This window comes from Calypte anna, chromosome 1 (assembly GCF_003957555.1).
Source record: "Calypte anna isolate BGI_N300 chromosome 1, bCalAnn1_v1.p, whole genome shotgun sequence".
Classification (NCBI taxonomy): Eukaryota; Metazoa; Chordata; class Aves; order Apodiformes; family Trochilidae; genus Calypte; species Calypte anna.
The window spans coordinates 50,060,098-50,078,891 of record NC_044244.1 but is presented as its reverse complement, the minus strand read 5'-3'; the positions used below and the strand labels follow the sequence as shown (position 1 = coordinate 50,078,891).

The 18,794-nt window shown below is 47.9% G+C and overlaps 1 protein-coding gene across 3 annotated transcripts; it reads right to left on the bottom strand.

Moving 5' to 3' along the window:
- Positions 1-3,229: 3,229 nt before the first annotated feature.
- On the bottom strand, positions 3,230-18,221 carry LOC103531475 (suppressor of cytokine signaling 1). Of its 3 annotated transcripts, none has more exons than XM_030461599.1 (3): positions 18,166-18,221; positions 7,780-7,904; positions 3,230-4,785 (listed from the first exon to the last, which is right to left on the bottom strand). In XM_030461599.1, exon 3 carries the CDS (start codon positions 4,717-4,719, stop codon positions 4,033-4,035), a length of 687 nt encoding a protein of 228 aa, XP_030317459.1. In that variant the 5' UTR covers positions 4,720-4,785; positions 7,780-7,904; positions 18,166-18,221; the 3' UTR covers positions 3,230-4,032. The 3 variants fall into 3 exon arrangements, with proteins under 3 accessions (XP_030317459.1, XP_030317476.1, XP_030317467.1); XM_030461616.1 differs by having other exon boundaries at positions 18,143-18,215; XM_030461607.1 differs by lacking the exon at positions 18,166-18,221 and adding an exon at positions 17,948-17,996.
- Positions 18,222-18,794: the final 573 nt, after the last annotated feature.

Genomic DNA, 18,794 nt, shown 5'->3' with positions numbered 1-18,794 from the left:
CACCAAAAGAAACGTTTGGATACGGGCCACCAGGAGCTGCTCCAACATAGCAGAGGGACCAGTTCAGAGGCAGGGTGATTGTAGTGAACATCTCCAACTACTTAATGAAAGCATCAAGATTTTTCTTGCAGTCACCCCACAGAAGTAAACTGTTAGGGTTTTTATTTGTATATCTTTTTCTAAAGAGAAGATAAAAAAAGGTTTCTCTCCCAATGTGCAGACAGAAAACAAAGGAGGTCCCTGTAAACCTACCACAGTCAATGCACTTTTCACAGTGCTGTTCTTCCCAAACTGGTTTCCTTACTTGCACCAGTCCTGATCTGCAAAGTGACCTCTCCTTGGGAATAATGAGGATTCTCACCCATCATGTGCTTTGAACTTCCATAATGTAACAATGCTTGGCAGTCATTCCGCTGCTTTTCATCCACAGATCTCAAATCAATTTGCTACAGCCCTGCATGGAATTGACTTACTTGTAAGACAAAGATGAGCCCTTGCTGTGCAATTAAAAAAAAAGAAAAAAAGCAGCAAAATAAAGTAGATTTTATTAAAATCCAAACTATTTCCTCCTCCCTTGGTGTTATTTTCCTAAGGCACAATCTTGGCTGCAAACAGGGCTCTTCCACAGCCCCCAGCCACACAACCCAAGATGCTCGTTTTCGGCCAAATAAGAATGGTTCACAGCCAGGTCAGAGCAATCCAGTTAGAGCTCTTCCCTCAGCGAGCTATAACCACGGCCATAAAACAGAAGCATTCCTGTGCTTGGTTATAAAAGTGGAAGAAATTAGCCCACTCCTTTCCCCTCCCTGATTTCTGAAGGGAAAGCACGAAAGCCGCCAAGGCACCTTGGAAGCAACATCCTCAAGGAAGAAAAGGAGGGAGGGGATATATAGGGTGCCCAGTGAGGCAGAGCTGGTCCCACTCCTCCTGTGGCAGGCAGAGAGGGAGGCAGACATACAGTCAACCCTTCACCTGAGAGCCAGGGCAGCATATCAAAACACAGGTGGCTGGAGACACCAGAGATGCCCACAGAGACTGGCAAGGCTTCAGCAGACTTGCACTCTGCTGGAGCTCTGCAGCAAGAGCCCTGAGGGGAAGCAATAGGATGGTGCCCACAACCAGGCCAAATTCACGACAGGCAGAGGCACCCAAAGCATGGGTGTGATCCACAGGTGCTCCACATAACATGGAGAAAGCTGGGGAAGTGGTTTTACATCCATCAACTTGCCACAGCACTTGGCTGGTACTACTGCACCCCAGTCCCTCTGCAGGCAGAGGCACAGCATCTGCAGGGGCAGGGGAAGGGACCCCAGGAGGTCTCTAGCCCAATCTGAGCCTCACACCAGGTTGCTCCAGGCTTGATCCATTTGGGTCTTAAAACTTCTAAGTGTGGAGACTTATACCTCTCTGGCAGCCTGTCCCACACCTGGACTACCTCATAAGAGTAAAAACTCTCCTCATGGCCAGCTGGGACCTGTTTCCCCTGCATCACTGTGATAAGCCTCATTCCTTGCTGACCTCCTCGGAGGTACAGACAGGATGCTGCTAGATCCCTCCAAAGCCATCTCCTCTCTGGGCTGAAGGAGTTCACTCAGCCTCTCCTTGCAGAGCAAGCGCTCTGGCCCCCTGAGCTTCTTGGGGTCACCCCCTCCTCCCAATCTCACTCCAATTTATTGTGGCTCTGTCGTGCTACGGAGCTCCAAACTGGATGCAATATTCTTAACTGGGGTCTAAACAGTGATGAGTACAGGGAAGTACTCAGTCCCTCCCTTCACCTGCTGGAGGTGCTCCTTTAAATGAAGCCCAGAACTCTGCTGGCCTTTGCTGCCAGATAGCCTGCAGGAGGATTCAGATTTGCTGTCTATCAAGGCCCCAGGTCCTTGCACAGGGTACACTGCTTGGACAGGACTGCTTCAGGAGCTGGAGGTACCAATAACCCTGAGTGACCGGCTGTGTGTGCTTGAGCAGGGGATGATGACCCCTAATCACAGGACTGTTCTCTCAGAGTGAACTGAATCCAGCTGCCTGGGGTAACACAGGGCACCTCAGCCCTCACATGGGACACCATCAGGCATCCGAGGGCTCCAATTCACCACCTCCAATGGACCTAGCAATGATAAAGGATGCAATTACCTGCTTAGCTTTGTTTCCTGGCCCTGCACAAAATTACAGCTCTAGAGGCAAGCAACACCATACCCATGTGTCAGCCACCACAGTGCACGTGAACCCTGTGACAGTGAATGGCTCCAGCTCACACTTTTGCAATGGACTGGGAGCTTCTGCAGCAGCTGCAGAGTGACCCAGATGCCCCTGCCCTCCCCGAGACCAAGAGAAGCAGGTGGCAGGAGGAAGATGGCCACTTCTCTGCCACTTATTTAACTACCTTGGTTCATAAGCCAGTGCCCTGAGATGCGAGGCCAGGCACCTTGCCATCAACAGAGCCTCCAGAGAATAATTCAGAGTGTCTAAGCTAGGCTCCTGCTATGAATCACACCTTGTAGCTCTCTCCACGCTGACCGCAGGCTTTGGTTCCTCAGATAAGATAACTGAAGAGCAAATTCAGCATAATCTCTCTCTGCATCCAGCCTTTTTTGTTTTTTCCCCCATACAGGTTTGAAGGGGAAAGTCAGTGTGACCCTCAGCAGGCTGCCCGCATGGCTGTGGATCCTTGGCAGCGTGCAAAACAGCTTGGCTCAAAATTTTACAGTATTGAATTTCTCCTTTCACGGAACTGTTCTCAGTCACTTATTTCAAAGAATTTGTACCTGCGTGCACCCCTGAAATGAACTCTATTTAACTCTATTTAAGCCAACTCTGTTCCTCTCATTTGTACTCATCTTCACCAGTTCAAGTTTACTGATGCTGTGCCCTGTTCTAGGATCTTCAATTACTTGTGCTTCTTTCAAACACTCGGTACAGATTTTAAAGTACTAAAACCACTTCTGAAAATCTAAATCCTACGTTTTCAGAAAGTAATTAATGTTAAAAAATTCTTTACTTGATTACACTGCAATATGAATTAAGTTTATTGTTCCCAGCTAGGACTATTCATTTATGTCCTGCTTTTGGTCTTTGTAAGAAATTCCCTTGTTCACTTTCAAGTTTGATTACCATCTCTTGACACCAAACCAACCAGGTTTCCAACCATGGAATGAAAGTATTGCCAAGTATTTGCTGAATTCTAAAAACAAGTATAAAAACATGTTTATTAAAATTTTTTTGAAGTCGTATAAAAAAAATTCTCTGCCTTTTTTGAGGCAAACCCACATCATCTTTTTTACTATCTATAGGTGGCAGCAGCATACTATCAGATGAGCGTAAGAAAGGGCACTGGATCCCATCTGTTCACACTCTCCCAGGGCAGCCTTGGCTCTCCAGAACAAAGTTACCTCCGCAGGAACACCATGCCCTTAGCATGAAGTATCTCACCTGCACTCCCAAAAGTCTGCTGAAACTATGCAAAAGCCAGAGAAGCTGCATGTATCCTACGGGGCTGAGATGGTTTTCCTCTTTAAGTTCAAACACTGGTCTCTTAAGTGGCATTCTGTGCTGCAAGGAGAGCAATCTGTTCTTGCCCCTTTGCAGTCATGTGGGCATCTGGTGGGCACAAGGGACATGCCCACTGATGCCAGAGCTGCACTACTGTGGGACTGGACTCAGCTGTACCACTTCACAAGGGCAGATTTGTAGCAAGAATTAGTCTGGCCATTTTGGGGTAATGGAAAATACAGGGCTGACCTGGGAGGGGAGGCAACTCATCTTCTTCTCAAGCTTATAAATTATAAATGGAGCAGAGAACAGGAGGTAGGACAGAGGGGGTGAGGGCAAACTTCTGCTCCTCAGGTCCTTGCACCAAAGATCTCTGTGGCAGGCCATATGCACTGTGAATGTATGAGGACACAGCTGCCATGGCCAGCAGGTTCAAGCCCTGTTCCCCCTACCCTTCCCTTCCTCTCCCAGCAGCCAGTCCAGCTCCACCAGCGTGGGGTGCACCCCACCAGCAGTCACCCTTTGCCTCCAATGGGCACAGCATCATCTCCCACTCCAGGACAGGGAGGGGCTGGGGATGACAATGCTACCCTCTGACCCTCCCCTTCCACCCAGGGGTGACACTGACTCCTCCCTGGGGTGCATCCCAGAGGAGCTACCCAGCCCTGCTCCATGCCTCGTCGCAGCACCAGCGGGCAGGCTCTGGCAGCACAGTTCTCGCAGCGTGGGCACCACCCGACGGCTTCGGCACAGGGGCTCAGAGAAGACAAGGGGGGTTCCCCCCATCTCGTCGAAATGTAAAGGGTTGTTTCGGGTCCCTGCCACCACCAGCTCCAGCAGCCGGACCACACAGTCCGAAAACCAGTTCTTCAGACGGAAATAACCCTCCTGGAAAGAGATTCGGAGGCTGACTGGCCCGGTCGGCATCCGCACACTCAAGCTGAACAAGCAGTTCCCCTGCGAGCTGTCCCGCACCAAATAGGTGCCAACGGGCTCCCCCTGGAGCTTGGCGTGAGCCTCTCCCACGGACAAGGGGCCCCAGTAGAAGTCGCTGGCCTGAAGGATATTGAGGGATCGCTCCAGGACCTCCCACTCGCAGCTGCGAAACATCCGGAAACGATCAGGCAAGCCGGGGGGCGCGGGGCTGGGGAGGATGCTCCGATGCTGGCTTTGTGGATGAGAAACAGTGGCATGCGTGTTGTGTAGATCATCTGGCCTCCCTCTGATCATCTCTCAAAGAGCCCATGGGTCCTGGAAAGATGCTGCCTTTACCATGCTTCCTCTTTTGCATCCAGCCTGTGGGACAGAAGGAGAGTGAGGCAAACCCAGTACCTTCTTCTAAGTAGGGGCTCCCCTACTAAGCACACCCCTCAGCAGGCTGGTTTGAACCTAGAAGATACCAGTATTCACTATTTCCCTCTGTTGGATGTTTAGGGGGTTTTCAGAGTGGCCTTGAGACGAGAAAGTGGAAATGACATCCCATATCAGAACAGAAAAATGTCCCCAGGCAGGAAAGTATTGTTTACTTCATCATTCAGTGAAAGGTGGAAAGGTTTCCTCATGTCTCCCCAACCCTTTCTATGATTGAAGGACAGACAACAGGACTTAGAAGAAGCAGAAGGTGGGAAAGAGCCTTTCCCACCAAAAATAGGGAACCACTACCTCATCACTACCACAGGCCATGCCTGTTCAGGAGAATGCAAAGGTCTCGGATCAAGACCCCTTTATAGAATGTTTCATCAGCAACTTCAGGGCCAGAGCTGTCACAAATGAGAACACTTAATGCTGGTACCAGATGCTGGTGATGTTCAAGGAATGATTCTGCTCAGACCCTTCCAGCCTCTTCTTTTTCTGCTTGGAGGGACATCTCCCCCCACCAGCAGACAGTTCTAAGTCTCCTCCCTTGCTGCCACAGCTCTGCCCATCTCCTGCATATCTCGTGTTATAACCAGGCTGTCTGTTTTCAGAAATGCAGATTCCTGCACCCAGTCTTGCCATGAGCCATGCAAGTAATTTCAATTATATTAAAAAACCAACATATTCTGCATGTGTGTGTATATACGCATAAGCATAAAAACCACAGCTCCGAGCCAGAGGCTCATTCTGTGTGAGAAGCTGAGCTGTTACATACCACTTCCCCAGGCCTGACAAGTCAGTAGCTCACCGCCAAACCCTGCCCTCAGTCCCCTGACGTTCTCCATTAACCCCGGCACACTCGCTGACAGCAGAGCAGACCGCTGACACGCAGCCTGGAGCACAGGAAGAGACACGCTCCCCCGTCTCCAGCAGTCCCCTCTGCCATAGACTCTTGGAAGCACTAGGGCTCACAGGGAACATGCAGGGACCTGGAAAAGGCTTGTCCTGGAGGAAAAGCTTCAGGTTAGGACTAGCTCCTTGCGAGGTTCCCCTTACCTCGCACCCTTTGCCAGCTATTCAAAAACCTCACTCCCCTTTTGGTACTCGTGTCAGCTGGACAACTGAACAGAACTCATTCTGCATCCCAGGAGAGGACATGGTCCAGCAGGGGCAAATGTCCTTCCCTTGCACAGGCACAGGAGTTTTGGAAAGAAGGCACCTGCCTGGCATTGCCTTGCCTACACTCATCTTTTCTCTCCTAACATCTCTCTGAATACTTAACAGTAATACCAGCAATGTAGTTATCATGCAGGTCTCCATACGTGGAGCCATAAACACCCTGTCTAAGAGCAGCCTGGGAGGCTTCTCGTTTCTAGCCCAGCAATTTTCAGTCCATAAGCCACTAAGATCCCCCGTACTGCTCTGAATGCTGGTGATCCTGCTCTTTAGCTACATGTCACCACGGGAGGGAAATTCCATGCTCACAGAAAGGTGGGAGGGCCAGGAAGGAGTTAATCAAGTTGGGTTTTCCTTTTTCCATTTAACAAAAAAAATAGAAAAGCAGCAGCTGAAAGCTGCTCAGATGGTTCAGCAAGTCAGAATAAATCTGAGGGGAAGCTGATTTAGTGAGCAGAATGCAAGTAAACACAGTCACCACGTGCAGTGACCAGGGCCATCTATCACCACCAAACACCCAGCGCTGTCGGCACCAGAAAAAATTGCAGCATCTTTGTCCTTTTCTTTCTCCTTTCTGCTGGGCAACAAAGCTATATAGAGCCCTCTGACATTAGCTACTTAAGAAGAAGAAGGTCATACTCCTGCCAGCTGCCTGCTGGGCCACAGCTATAGCCTCCAACAGGAGCGAGAAGGAGCCTTGCTGCCACCAGCAGCCATTCTTCCCAAAACAGCAACTTCTCTTGGGTCCAAACAGAAGTTTTGCCAACCTCGTGGTTCTAGGTTGGCAAATGAATTCAAGGAGGAAAACAGAAGCAGGCAGCTGTCTTTCATTTCCAGGCTAGTTTTAAAAATAACAAATAGATAATTTGTTTAAGGCTGCAGATGCTATTTGACAGGAATAAAAAATAAACTTGTTTGTCCCAGTTTCCAACCTTGAGTCATTCTCCCAAATCCTTTAAGAAAAATCCACTGCTATAGAAGTCAGACTGACTAACAGCTGAGACTGTATCATCGTTTTGAATTCAAAGTAAATGCAAAAATAGCACCCTCACAATGTGTTCACTCAGTTTGAAATCTACATATGGGTCAGAGCCTCAGATGGTGTAAATTTGTTTAGCTTTAGTGACCCACTTCCAACCGATGACTGCTTGGCCTGCAGTGCACTGTTAGTTATATTAGTGCTCACTCTAGAAGTGCTTCCTGATACTATCTTTAAGGTTCACTTTTAATGGGTCAATGGGTCCTACATGTACCTGGCCTCCCCCATCAAGAAGGTTAATCAGACCCTCAGAATTAGGAATAAGCCAGCCACAGGGTGTAATGAAATACTACACATGCGTAATCAGTTCTGCTTCTTATCTGCCACACCACAATTCGCTTTTCCCCCAGCTTCCCTCCAAAACCCGAACACTCAAACATGTTACTACATCTCTGCTGCAACACATTCAGAACAGTGCTTACAGTCAAAGTAATGTAACCTAAAAATCCATCATTCCACTAATTAAAAGACTGGATAAGTTTCCTCTGATGTACTACAAGTTCAAGAGCTTTTCAAAATAAGTGCTCTTGACACTGGGCATTCTGCTTTCCTCCTCGCTCACTACCCAGGCAAAGCAGCATATTTCATGTAAGGAGACAGTTCTAATAAACTAAGGGATTGTACACAGCATCTGGCATCAGCCAAGTCAGCCCTGCACCCCGGGGCACAGCAGCTTCAGGTTCTCAGCTATGACACATTCTTGCACTGGGAGAGCTTACCTCTTTAGATTTGCCACCCATAGGGATGAGTTTCTGGATGTCAGGCCTGGAAGTGGTCCAAATTCAAGAGCTCCGATGAGACACTTCCCAGTTTCTGCAAAGCTGTACTTAAGAGCAGATCCATCCTTTGAAAAGAAAGAAACATCAATTGAGCAGGTGACTATTAATCTTATTAGTTCATCTTAATGTGGATCTGAACTGCAACAAAACTGGGGACAGGTTGTCTGCCTCAACCTCCTTGACCTGGATAATTGCAGAAACATGTATACAGCACTTCAGATAGCAACAGAGAAAACAGATTGTTGTTGTTGTTTTATTATTGCTACTTACAAAGCCATGAGCTGATTAAGTCCAGACAGCTCACAGATGGCCTAGGGACAAATGCAAATACCCACAAAGTTGCCATCATCTTCTGAAAGTATTAAAAACCCAAATGTTAAGAGATGATGGCAACAGGAATAAGGTTTTAGTTATCAGAACAGCAAACTCAAATTTGGGCTCAATGCAATCCATACCATTTTAGAGTGTCTTATCTGAAACCACATAGGTAGCCATTCACTGCTAATTTATCTAAATAGTGACCCAGTCTATTCTGGCCCATGCTCTTCTTCAGCTTGCTTCTCCAGCTCTTGAGCCTCTTCTTTCTCACCTCATGGATGAAACCCCAAATCTGCTGATCTGGTGGAGCAGTCGACCACCACTTGTGCAATCACATTTCTGTCAGTGGATCCATCAGCAAGCTGAGAAAACAAAGCCAACCTTCTGCATGCCTTTCAGACACAGTCTGAGAGGCTTCACTTACACCCAAGGCTCCATTACTTAACATGATGTCTCTGCATCCTCCCGAGCTGAGCCCAGGCCGGACACATTTCCCACAAGCCACGTTGACTGGCAGCTAGCAGAACTGTGGGTCTTGTCCATTGCTATGCTACCCACTCCAGTTGGCTTCGGCACCTCCCAGTTATGCATCCCGCAGTTCCCAGAGCAGCAAGATGGAGGCTGGGGTAATTTAGAAAAGCTCTCCCTGAGGTACCCTCCAAGCCCTTGCAGCAGAGCTTGAGCAGACATCTTTTGCTTGCACGTCTCCATCCCACAGAAATGCACAGCCTACTGATTTGTGGTCAGAGAGGATGTTTCAAAGGAAAGCTTGAGCCAGTGTCGGGAAGAGAAACCTCCCTGCAAAGAGCCAAGCACGCAGTGCTGTGTTTTAATGGTGGGCCAGCCTGGTTCCCACAGCTACCACTGGTATAAACCACCCCATCACCATCCCAGTGAGTGGCTGCACAGCCACACCAGTGCCCCCTGTGACAAACACCCTACCACAGCCAAGGCAACTCAGGATGATCCAGAAAGGGCTCGCAGAGGGGGAAGGGAAGGGCAGGAGATGCACAGACAGATGCGCGCCAAAGAGCACAGAGGGAGTTGTGGTTGGGTGAGGAATGTGGTGCAGCCCAGCTAAGGAGACCAAAGTTAATCACAGCCAATTTCTCCAGCTCAAAGCAGGCCTAAGAGATGCCACAGTTCCCTCTACCTGTTATAGCCACAGCTATAAATAGGGTTTGATGAGAGGCTGCCATTATGTCTGACATGTGAAGGGAATAGGTGGAAAACAAGAAAAAAAAAGGCCACACCACACAAACACATCCCAAACCAAAGCCATATTTCCCCATAAGTCCAATGTTCAACAAGGATGCAATATAAAAACCATAAATATGAAATATATAAATAACATATTAAAAAAAAAGGCAGCACACACACTGTGACAGCTCCTGCCCCCAGGCAGTAGAGATGCTGAGCAGGAGTATCCTGCATGCCAGCTCTGGGAACCAAGTGCTGTAGACTTTGCAAGAGGACTGGTCTTATCAAACCCTTCCCAACATTATAGGTTTGAAGAACATGCTTCAAAACCCACAAATAACTTTTCATGGATCTGATATTTAGGTTTTCTGCTCCTTACAATATTTTTCTATGGAATGTGCCTTTTGTGTTGACGCAACACTCTGCTGACACAGACTAAAAGGTTTTTACCCCAAGAAAGCCCAGAAGACAGCATGACGTGTGCCAAATATTCCTTGAGGAAGGATGGTTTCTGCATAACAGTGGTAGTTTACATGGAAAGCTAGTTGCTCTTCCTGGACTAACCAAAAGAGCTGGAAGACCCCATTTTCAGGGTCCCCTCATACCTTGGAAATACTATGCACATTCAGAACAACTACTTCAAAATGAATAGCCCGTTCCTCACAGAAATAGACTGGTGCAAAACTCTAATCCTGCCACTTCAGAATAACAGAGAAGTCACATCGCTCCCCGGAACTTTAAGGCTGCTGTGCAGTAGCCACAAGCAACTACAACTTGTTCCACAGCAAGTAAAACTCTCAACTGACTTCTAGCAAAGACAGCTTCTATTTCCAACTGACTGAATTCCCCCTCTACGCCTAACTGGGGAAAAGAAAATTTAAAAACAAAAGAAGTTAGAAAAAAGAAATCAGTAGGGGTTACTGCTAAGTTTGAAAGCTACAGGTGAGGTTATTCTGCCATGTCTTAAGGAGAGCTGTTGCTTCCCTCTGGCCAAGAAAACCAAACCAAACCAAACCAAAGCATTTTTGGTAAGTGAAGGAAGCCCAGTTGCATTGCTCCCAACTTCTTCAGGTTCATAGGGAGCAGCTATACCTGCAAATGCTGGTGTAGCAGAACTACTTGAAACCTCAGCCCTGTGCTCAGCCAGGAGACACATCTTTCACATGGCTGCCTTGCTTTACCTTCCCTCTCTCCCCATCACCCAACAGCTGAGAAACCAGCACCCCCAGGATGGAGGCTGGGGGTCTCCTCAGTTTGGGTGCAGAAATGAGGAACTGGGAAGAGGAGGACACAGTGTGGAGGAAGAAAGAGGCCAAGACAACACCAGTCCTCCATGACTCCCTATTGGAAATGCTCTGTCCTGTCTCTGATGCAAGATCAGGGATCAGAGGTAAGAGGGTTGTGATGTACAGGGATGCATCCTCAACCTCCATCAGGGTAAAGCTCTGCATCCACCAGTCATGGCTTCTCAGCCTCCACCAGCTCCCTCCATCCCCAGACCAGCAACACATGTATGCTTCCTCTGTTCCAGGGTCTCTCAGCTAAATTGACTTTTTTTCAGTTGTTCAAGCACCCTGTTTGAGGAAATGAGTAAATCCTGAGAAGTGAAGGCCATCAGCAGTCCTTGTGATGGCAATGGACTCTTATCAAAACCATTGCATTTAGCAGGAAAGGAATTCAAAGCAGTAGCTAACTCTAAGAAATGAGCAGAATTTGCAGCTAAAACTGGTTCAGTACCAGAACTAGGATTTCAGAGGAAATCCAGGCACTTAATCAATAATGACCCAGAGCACAGAGACACAGAGGGGAGATCCTCCCTTTACAAAGACCAGCTTCAGAAGATGCAAGGGGGCATGCAAGTACCAGGTACTTCAGAGCAAGGGGCGAGGGTCAGAAAGCACAAATGTACCACAACACTGCTTCATAATGGGGGATTTCCAGCACACAAAATAAATAAACTAGGCCTGAGAGTCAAAAGTGAAAAGAAAAAAAAATAATTAAGTCATGAGAAGTTATTTAGGAAATCTTGAAGTGTCTTATCTTAAAGACAAGAGTGTGCAAACCTCCCACTAACTATACAGCAGAGATGCTGCCTGGCTAAGATGACAGACTTGGGGCACAACACAGTTCAGACCATACATATAAGCTGCAGGTGTGACAGCTTGCAAGAGCCTCTACCATGGAATACCAGGCACCAAAAACACACACTACAAAACTACAGTCCCTGCCCAAATCTCTCTGCAATCTCAATAAACCTTCAGAACATGAAAAGCTAAACCTGGCAGAGCAAATATAAAGGAATATAAACCACTGACAGTAGGGAGCATATTTACATGAGGATGGCTGTCATGAAACTGGGACAGCAGGTAGCCAAGATAAACAAACCAGAAAACCTGAAAACAAATGGTACTTTCAGTTATCAGAACCAGAAACCCTCTAGGGGAATCATTCAGTCAACTGGGATATCAACAAGTCAGGATGAGGGCACTGCAGAAAAACTACATAAGCAAGCAGATATTATTTTTTATTATTATTACACAGGATGCTGAGGAGATTCTCCAGTATTTGGTGGTTTTGAACCTGAAGGAGGCAAAGGAGTTGCTCTATCAGAAGAGATGAGGAAAAGTGACAGTAGAAGAGAAAGTCAACAGGATATACTCTGGGATTCTGTAGGAAGTTGGAAATGACTGGTTGAGATGTAAAGGCAGGAGCACACTCAATCAAATCAGCTGCCACTACTGATTGCCAGAGGGCTGCAAATAGCATTTTTTGAAATGTGCTGCTAAGGTAGGAGCAGCACACGGCTACCTGACACGTGGCTACCTGACTGTCGGGGAGAGGCAATCCTCAGACAGAGCTCCCCAGCAGGAAGATGGTATCTGAAAGAAGCAACAGCTGCTGGTATGTGTCTTGCACTTCCCCAAACCCTCCATGCCAGAGCAAGTCAAAAACCAAAATGTGGTGTGTGAGGTAAAGAGCCAGCAGGACCCTGGGACCTGTAAAATAGATGGACAGAATACAAGCAGCAGTTGCACCCTGGGGTGACAGGAAGTAGAAAAGGGGTGTCCTGAGGAAGCCAAGGCATTTCATCCCCTGCACATATGATCACCTCTCTGTCACCATCCAAGCTGCTGCTTCTTCCTCCTGGATTGACTCAGCTTGTTTTGCAGAACATCCCTCCCTGCTGCTTGGCATGTTGGTGGCTACAAGGAGACCAAAACCTCCCCTATCTCAGGTGCCATCAGCTCCCTTCCTCCTGCCCATGCAAACACACATGTTGACCCAGGTCCCTTTCTAGAAAACTCCTCCCATGGTCTGTGAAAGCTGTGATTGCCCACAACACCTCAATCATAGGAGGTTTATTTAATAATGCCCCCCCTCAGCAGGCAGCTTCAAGCCTTGAAGGATTTAAACCTAAGCACCCAGCTGGAAAAGAAGCACATCTCCTCTATCACCTCTCCGGGATGACCAATGATAAAATCACTCTGTAGGCCACAGGAGTTGAAGGTCCCTCAAGATCCAACAAGGGGGCAAGCACCAGGAGGTCAGGCAAGACTCTGTCCTAACCAATGGAAGTGATGCAGAGTTGATGGAATATAAATTGGGTCTGTATTTCCAAGAGTGATAAATTAGGTGGCGCAGCTGACAAATGAGCCGAGTAACCGTGCTGAGAGTTCATTAAGGAAAACTCCAGCTCCGAATGCAAAAGCAGTCACAAAAAAACAAGAAGCAAACACAAGTGTGAGGTTGCAAAATGGATGGGTGGAAACGTTAACAGTAATGACACCACCTGAGATAATATGCTGAGTTCCAGTCACTTTAAACAAAAACAGAGTTGAAGTCACATGTCAGTATTCAGACAGAGAGTGACTAGCGAAATTTTATACTCAGTTTATAGAGCAGAGAGATACAAGGGGATGCAAGAGAAAGATACAGTACAATCAGGCCACTCTTTTTATGCTCTTTCATAAAACTAGAAGGGAGGAAGTTCAAAGGTGACTGAGATTGAAAAGTAAGTAATTTTAAAACTCATAAAACGAAAATCTCCAGTCGCATAGGCATTAAAACACTGCTGCTGAGGAAAGTGAGAGCACTGATCTGATAAGTCTCATTTCTCTTCTTTCTCAAATGGCTCTCTGTAAAGTATTCACCACACTATGCTTTAGCACACCCAGGCACAGGGATCCAGCAGCAAAGGGTTGGGGGTTTTTAGTGTCAGGTTTTTAAGCCACGGCTTAACCATTCAAAATTTACATAAGATAAAGGGGAGCCCAGCACTTATTGGAAAAAACTGAAGAAGTAAACGAAGCTTTATAAAGTCACTACAGAGAATCAACTATGAATCTCCTGCAGAGTTTAGGCAGCTCAGACTGTTTTTTCGTTATTTTTTCAATGACTAAAAAGATCAGCACCTCTTGCTTTTATATGCCTACTTGAATATTGGTGTGCATCCTACACAAATAGGTCGTTTCAGTGATTACTGCTAAAGCAGCTCTGAATCAGAAATGGCTGTGGCAATGAGGTTAGAAAGAGACATTTCCTCTGTCTCAGCATCCTCTTGATCAAGTGGAGCTCCTGGCCCACTATGTCGCTTAGCTGGGCCTTAGGAGATGAACATAACTTCTAGAAGGGGGAAATGGGGAATGTTTCCCCAGCTCTGGCTTCCCTCCCTCCATGTCCCAAAATCCCTCACCAGAAAACAAGGAAGAACTCAAAGAAGAATAACATGGACTAAGAACAACATTGCTGGTCTGTCAAAAAGCATAATCAAACCATTCTTGCTGGCTTCTGTGTACATGACCACGAGCATGATGACCCAGGCAAACCAACACCAAACTCTCCACAGTTTCAGCAAAGCTCCTTCAGCAGCCTGCAAAGCACAGTTTAGATTGGAGGAACAGGAATGGAGATCTGACATTTTCCAACTGCTCATAGTCACACTTGTTTTCTTCCCTGACTGCCTTAGCCTAAGTTTCCAAATAAACTTTGCTACTGAGGAAGTACGAAAGTAGATCCAAACTGTTTCTGAACTGCAGAACAACACACAAGCACACAAAAAATTATCTCTTGCACAAGGCACAATCTGAAGGCAAAATTTTTCTTCTGCATTTGCAGGGAATGAGGGGGAGGACAAAATCTTTCTCTTTAGACAAAGGCAACAGAATTCCGCCTGCTCAACCCAATTTTGCCAGCCAGAACTCCAAAGAGCAGATGCAGAGCTAAAGCAGCCTTTCTGCAAACTTAATATTGGCACTATGCAATTGTTTCCCTTGTACTTCGCACGTGTTTGTGAACAAGCAGAGGCACAGAAAGCACATGGGGAGCAGGAAGGGAGAAGGCAGAGAGAATGTGCATTATCAAAATACCTTGAGAGCAGTTCTTGGAAATGTGCAGCCTGCAAGCCTGTATCAGACACTCATTTCCTGTGAAGTGCACACAAGGCCTTTTCATTTCTCCACTGAAGAGGACAAAAATAAGGGGCAGCTCAACAGTCTCCAAAGACAACACAAAACCAGCTTTTAGCAATTTTATTAAAACTGAATTAACATTTTTATGCTATTAAATACCTACCAAACAGAAGCAGAGACTCTCAAAAGTTTAAGAAGGAGGACTTTTTACACCTCTCACTTCTAAATCTTAACTTGAAATCTTGTACTTGGTCAGGGGGAGAAATGAATTTTACTCAAGTCACTTTGACCACTCACTAACACAAAGCCACCAAAATCCTACTACATCAAACACCCCTTTTTTTTTTTTTTTTTTTTTTTTTTTTTTGTGGTAAGGGTTTGAGATGAATTTCAGCAAACTGGTGAGCTAATAAACACCTTACCAAGTCAGAAGACTACAGGATATGCAAAAATGCAAACAAGAAGAACAGGCACCAGTGAAGTAGACGGGTAAGACAGAAGGGGGTAAGCTAGTGTCACACCTGCCTTCTGCCTCTACTTGCATGTAATCAAGGACCTAATTAATGCAGCATTTAGTTGCATTATTTTAAATAAATAGGTGACGCCTCCTAATGACGCACACGCTTAAAATCTTTACTCTGTACAAATATACCATCTCTATATGGCACTCTTGGCTCTTCTCCCATTCATGTTTTCATTTACAGACAGAGATGCAGGTGCCCACCTCTCCTGGCTTGAGAGCTTTCAGCAAGCAGCCTGGAATAACAGCTCAGGAACACAGCATCTTCCCACAGCTTTTATTAATCTAACCACAGTTGTGAACCCGACCTAAATTATGTCATATTTAAGTACTGGCATTGTCTGCTAACTGCTGACCAAAGTAAGGTGGGAGAAACCAGGAGAGAGAAGCCTGTGGGTGGTAGGGGGAGCAGGGGGTGGCAGGAAAATGCAGAGAAAGACCCAGAGGCAAGAGCAAAACCCCAACGGGGATGGAAAGAAAGAGGAGCAAGGGAAGAAACTGCTCCAAAGGCACATTTTCTCCTTTGTTTCTTAGCAATGCAACCACAGTATTAGTGACAGCAACTAAAAAATTACACCACCCAACTCCAGCACCACCCTTGCGCAAACCGACCACCAGCTTCACAGAAATCCCAGTTGGATTGAGACTAAGCAGGACTGGCTGCATATTTGAAGCTGTCACCTGGAAGCTGAATTTGGCCTTTTCCAAGCAGGCACGGCAAGAACACACATCTGGGATGATGGGCAGAAGCTCAGCTTTTCCCTGGTGCTTCTCTATGCCTGCTTTTCAGGACCCTGGCACAGTTTACCTCTGCCTTCCTATGCAATCTTAAACAAAAGCCCTGTGGTGCTTCTCAACCGTACTACCCTTCAGAAAGTGATAAGCAAGTCAGGTTATTGAAGGACATACAACATACTGAATGATAACAAAGAGCACAGGAATAACATAGGCCTAGATCACAGTGTAGCTCAGGAGAAGATGGGAGCCTGTGTGGGAGGCTGGCATCCCAGTAATCTCATGAGTTTGTGCCCAAGAGCCTTCCACTCTGGAAGCAACAATAATCCACACTTCAACAACTACATTTTAAATCACATTCCCAGCAGAATCACTCACAAACACAGAAACAAAGCTTGGCTTCATCTGCAGCAACTGGCCACATCTCGTTGTAACTTGATTCAACCAGCATTATGCGATAACAGAGCCTCAATTCCACAGATTTCTGTGCATGTACATAATTTTTAAGCACATGACCATGGCCCCACTGTGACTGAATAGGCTATTTGATGTTCACACAGCATCTGAACTGCAGATGCAGTTGTTTGGAGAAAGAAGATATGCCTGCATACCCTCTTAAGGGCACTGTCAGTAGTGCATGAAACATCAGGAAACTGGAGTTATTTCTGCTCCTAACTCATTTTACAGAGTTAAACGCCTGGTCAACGTGTGACTGGGGTTTTCGTTTAAGTTCTCTGAGAGCTGCAGGACTAAAACTAGCAAATGGCGCTGTCTGGACCACACACTCCTAAATAGCAGCTTGCTAACAATACTCTTTACCCTCAAGTTTCCAGAACAATGGTCAAGCCACATCCCCCTCCTTCACCCATGCAGGGAAAGAAAAAAGCCAGGGACGTTTATTTAACATTCCTGAGTTCCTCTCAGTTACCTCCAGGGTTCATCCAGATCCTGCTTCCAAGCTCCTACAGAGCAGGAAAGAATACATAAACTAAGTTCTTGAAAAAAAGAAAAAAAGAGGAAAAAAAAAAAAAAAAAAAAAAAAAAAAAAAAAAGAAAGAAAAAAGATCATAAGAGCAAGGCTGAGGTTTTTGGTGGTAACTATTCCAAAATTCTCAGTCAGAGCTTGTGTGTTTGAGGGAAAAAGTGAGTAGCGGATCCTACATGGCTGCGAGCACCATGACTCACATTGCATAAAGGAGGAGGTATGAGCGATAACCTTTGCCGGCGATGCTTTTCACGGGCATGCAGCACTGATCTTCTGAGAAAAGCCAGGTGTGAGGCTGCGTTTTGACTGTACCGGCTCTGGAGGATGGCGAGCTCCTCTGCCTTTCAAGGGCAACCCCAAAGGGCACGCTCCTGGTGCACAGTTACCCCCTTCCCCCGTAGCGCCTTTGATTCTGGCTGGCAGATCTCTTTTCCAGCTGGGATCATGCCTAGCACCCTGCGCATCGCTTCTCCAGGGATCTGTGCGAAGGAAAGATGAGGCGTGAAGATCCAAGTGACCCACTCCCCGGGACTCGTGCGGCTGCTTCTCTACAGGACCCACTACCGAATCTGTAAGTTTCACTTTAAAATCAGCATCTCCCTGCCCTGATGCTGTGGAGAACACCTTGACGGTAGGACAAGCCTCAAGAATCACAGGCTACACCCAACACGGCACATGGCTCCCTTCAGGTCCAGCAGCGAGCTCCGGGCTCCCAAAACTCTCCCCGAATCTTCTCGGCGAAGGTTCCCCGGGCCCCCAACACGCCCCCTCCTCCCTGGCCGGCAACATCCCCAGCACCCCCCGGAGCCAAATCAGCGGGGGGGCTGCAAGGGAAGAAGCCACGAGGGCAGCAGGAGAGACAGACAACACCCTCCTACAAACACCCACCCACCCTACCCCCTCTCCAAAAAGGCCGTTTTTGGTGAACGCCGCACAACTTACTCTCAGCACCTCCCGGGCCGGTGCCAGCGAGCGCTCAGTGCCGGGGCGACAGCGGCACTGCCCCGGCCCTGCCCCCGCCGCTCTCCCCGCCGCCGCTCTCCCACCCCCGAAGCGAAACCGAGGCGGCCCCGCTCCTTATCCTTCCCTCCCTCTCTCCCTCCCTCCCACCCACCCAGCTCCGGCCCCTCAACTCACAAAGGGGCCGGTGCGCGGCTTACCGGAGGCGGCGCGGCTGCCCGCCGGGCCCTCCTTGGCCGCGGGGAGGGCGCCGCGGCGGCGGTGGCTCCGGCTCCGGTGGCTCCGGCTCCGGCTGCGGGGAGCGGAGCAGCGGCGAGGGGAGGAAACCCCCCAAGTGTTTCTTTTCCGAGGAAGGAGCCACGGGGGAGGGGAAGGGGAGGGGTTTCTCTCTCCTCCACCACCCCGGCTTTCCACGGCGTGGCTCTTGTAAGTAGGGGGGTAAAAAAAAGTAAAGAAGAAAAAAGTTTATGGCTTTTTTTTTTTTTAAAGTTGGACGGATGGGACCGGAGATGAAGAAAGCAAGCAAACAAACATAAAAGTTAACAAAGACAGCGGCCGTCAAAGCCCTGCTGTTGTAGACCGGCGGAGGAGCCCCATAGGCAAGACACCGCAGCATCTGCCGCCCCCCGGGACCCGCCGGAGCCACCCGTAGTCCCGAGGAGGCCGTGGCGGGCCCCGACGGCTGCACCGGAGACCCGGGGCTCTGCCCCTCCTCCCCGTTACTGCCCCCTTCTATGTGCCCCTGGGCTGGGGTTTGCAAGCACCGTGGAGGGGGTGCTATGAAACAGAGGGGGTCTGTGTCCAGGCCCGAAGGGCTATGCACGGAGCC

Excerpts from the sequence above, each read along its gene's own strand:
- LOC103531475 (XM_030461599.1), bottom strand. The coding sequence starts at position 4,719 with ATGATCAGAGGGAGGCCAGATGATCTACACAACACGCATGCCACTGTT.